The 2,895-nt window shown below is 62.6% G+C and overlaps 1 protein-coding gene across 1 annotated transcript; it reads left to right on the top strand.

Annotated features, from left to right (window-relative positions):
- Positions 1–2,243: 2,243 nt before the first annotated feature.
- Positions 2,244–2,894, top strand: LDBPK_210680 (DNA polymerase eta, putative; the record flags this gene model as incomplete). The annotated part of the gene is made up of 1 exon (XM_003860537.1): positions 2,244–2,894. A coding segment is annotated over one exon (651 nt), but the record flags the coding sequence as incomplete, so codon positions are not given.
- Between the last annotated feature and the right edge of the window lies 1 nt (position 2,895).

The following is a 2,895-nucleotide window of genomic DNA, read 5'->3' as shown; positions in this document are numbered from 1 at the left end:
GGCAGCGCATCTACGCGGAGCTGCATTACGACTGCTCTGCTGGGATCGCGCACAACCGCGTGCTTGCGAAGTGCATCAGCGCGACGCACAAGCCGAACCAGCAGACGCTGCTGCTGCCTGACCGGAGCGCGAGTGCGCTGTTTGAGCTGCCGCTGAGTGGGCTGCGCGGGTTTGGTGGCAAGCTCGGCGCCGCTGTGAGCGCTGTGTGCGGCGGTGTGACGGAGTGCCGCGAGGCGTGGCTTGTGCCGCTTGCGCAGCTGTGCAAGCTTGACGGGACGTGTGATGTGGGCGACGGCGCGGATGCTGAGGGTGACAGGGAGGGGCGAAAGCGTCGACCAATAGCCGGGAAACGGGGGCGAACGGCCTCACCATTCCTGGAGAGGGACCTCCAAGGCTTGGTTGCACACACCACATCGCAGTACGTCTTTTACCGCTTGCGCGGCCTGGCCGAAGACACAATCTTGAACCGCCCTTTGTCCAAGACCATCATTGCGTCCAAGAACTTCGGGCGCATCACTACCTCCGTGGAGATGGTGCGGCGCTGGGTCATCGTCTTGACCAGTGAGCTGTGCTCCCGCTACGAGGAGTTCACCGCTCTATACCACATACGAGGGCGCAGCTTCAACATCAAGCTCGGCAATGACGGGTTCCGGAGTACGGGCGGTCTGTCAAACCATACCGTCGCGCTACCGGAGGCCATGCAGCCGGACATACTGGCCGCGGTGGCCATGCGGGAGGTGCAGGCGGTGTTCCGCAACAAGCCGGGCGCCGCGGCGGACTCCGTGACCTTGACGATCGGCGGCTTCGTCTCGGACGGCTCCGGCGCGACTGGCTCGGTGCTCCCTCTCGCTGCCACTCCTGGCGATAGTACCAGTGCTGGTCAGCGGCGAGCCGCGCGAGGGCATCTGCGCCAGCAGACGCTCCTGGCTTCCTTCTTAGCTGCTTCAGCTACTGACGGTGGGGCTGCTAGTGCAATGCATCAGCGGAGCGGCTGTAACGTGGCGGAGGTGCTCAGCAGTGATGGGAACGGGTTGGACGACTCCGACAGCAACGGCTCCGTGCACATCGAGGACGATGCCGCTATCCTCTCTTTCTCCTCACATAGTCTGAGCTCCAACGGTGGCGGCACGAGCACCGTAGTGCTGATGGACCGAACTCCTCCGCTGGCTGAGCGTGATGTCGTGCCAGAGACGCGTCGCGTGGCTAAGGTGCGGGCGCTGGATGTGTGCAAGAGCTCGCCATGCGAGGTAGCAGGCGCAGCATCATCACCACAAACGCCGCTCTTCTGCTCCCCGCTCCCAGCTGGCAAGGCAGCGACTGAGGAGCGCCAAGGGGAGAGCTGCGATGCTACTGAGCATCATGAAGAACCCCAACGTCATCTCGGAGGCAACCACCACATTGTACCACAGCCGCCGCCATCAGCACTGGCACTGCCATTTTTAACAGCACCTCCATCATCACCTGCGCTTGCCAACACCGTCGAAGTGGTCGAAGACAACGGCGGTGTGGAGGGCGAAGATGGTGTAACGATCATCGACTGAGCCGGGCACACGTACTAGCTCAACACCTTCTGCAGCTTATTTCGGCTCTGTCACGCTCCCACGACATGTGCATCTCCTCCAGCATACCTGCACGTTTTCTTATTGGTCGAATCGACGAGGCGTGCGTGAGTGGGAGAAGGTATAGAGGAGAGAAGCGGTACGCCGAACGCATCACGGGGTGGCCGTGAGGAATGTGCATCTCTTTCCCCCTGTGTGTGTACGTGTGCATGCGTGTGCGTGCATGTGGGATGGTTCACCACTGCTCCAGTGCTGCTGTTCTTTCCATGCACTTTGTGCGGTGCACAGCCACGACTAAAAAATGTGAAACCCGCGGCGAGAGCAGCGCAGAGAGGGAGAGTGCAGCAATACTCTCTGTCAGAGACGTGGGTGGAGCGACTGCGGAACGCTGTGAGTGCGCACACTCATGCACACGTGCACGTATTCCACCACTACCGCTCTCCACCACCCTGCTCAGATCGGATGAGTCGGGGCGCGCGGGCAGGTGCCGGAGTGTCGCCGCACCAGGATTGTACAAGAATGTACACCCATGTGTTGGTGAGTGTCCAATTGGAGACCTCGCCACGTCCCCATTCCTGTACGAGTCCACTGCCTCCCCGTTCCGCTTTCACTTTCTCGCGGCGCCTTGATGGTCACTGTTGGATAAGCGCCTCACACAGCATGTCTGGCCATCGTCGTGCGCGAATGTCTTCCCGATGCGGTGCAGGTCCCAGTGACACCGGGGAAGATGCCCGCTGCAGGTCTTCGCCGCGAGTTTTTCGCCCGTGCAGCGCTGACGCGATGCGGTGCATCGCGCACATTGACATGGACTGCTTCTACGCTCAGGTGGAGGCGGTGCGCCTCGGCGTGGACTGCCGCGTGACGCCATTCGCGCTCGTGCAGTGGGGCAGCTTCATCGCGGTGAACTACCCGGCCCGTGCGCGTGGGGTGAGGCGGTTTTGCCTCTCGCCGGACGAGGTAAGGCGCGAGCTGCCGGATGTTAAGATGTCGCACATCGCCACATACGCCATGGGTGAGTCCGAGTACTGCTACCCAGAGGCTCCGCGCATCAACACACACAAGGTGTCCTTGGAGCCGTACCGACACGCGAGCCGACAGATCTTTGCCATTCTCCGTGCGGAGCCCGGGGTGGTCGTCGGGAAGGCCGGCATTGACGAGGCGTACGTTGACGTGACGGAGGCGGCGCGACAGGAACTGGCGGAGGTGCGTGCTGCCGCCGCGGGTGCCTCGCTGGACCCGCTGGCGGACGTGATGGAGCCGTCGACGCGGCTGATTGAGGACCGGCGCGCGGAGATGGAGGCCTGGTTCAGCGCTCGCGGGACGTCGCTGGCTGCTG

The sequence above is a fragment of the Leishmania donovani genome, chromosome 21 (genome assembly GCF_000227135.1).
Source record: "Leishmania donovani BPK282A1 complete genome, chromosome 21".
In the NCBI taxonomy this organism is placed as follows: domain Eukaryota; phylum Euglenozoa; class Kinetoplastea; order Trypanosomatida; family Trypanosomatidae; genus Leishmania; species Leishmania donovani.
This window is presented reverse-complemented; position numbering and strand designations above follow the sequence as displayed.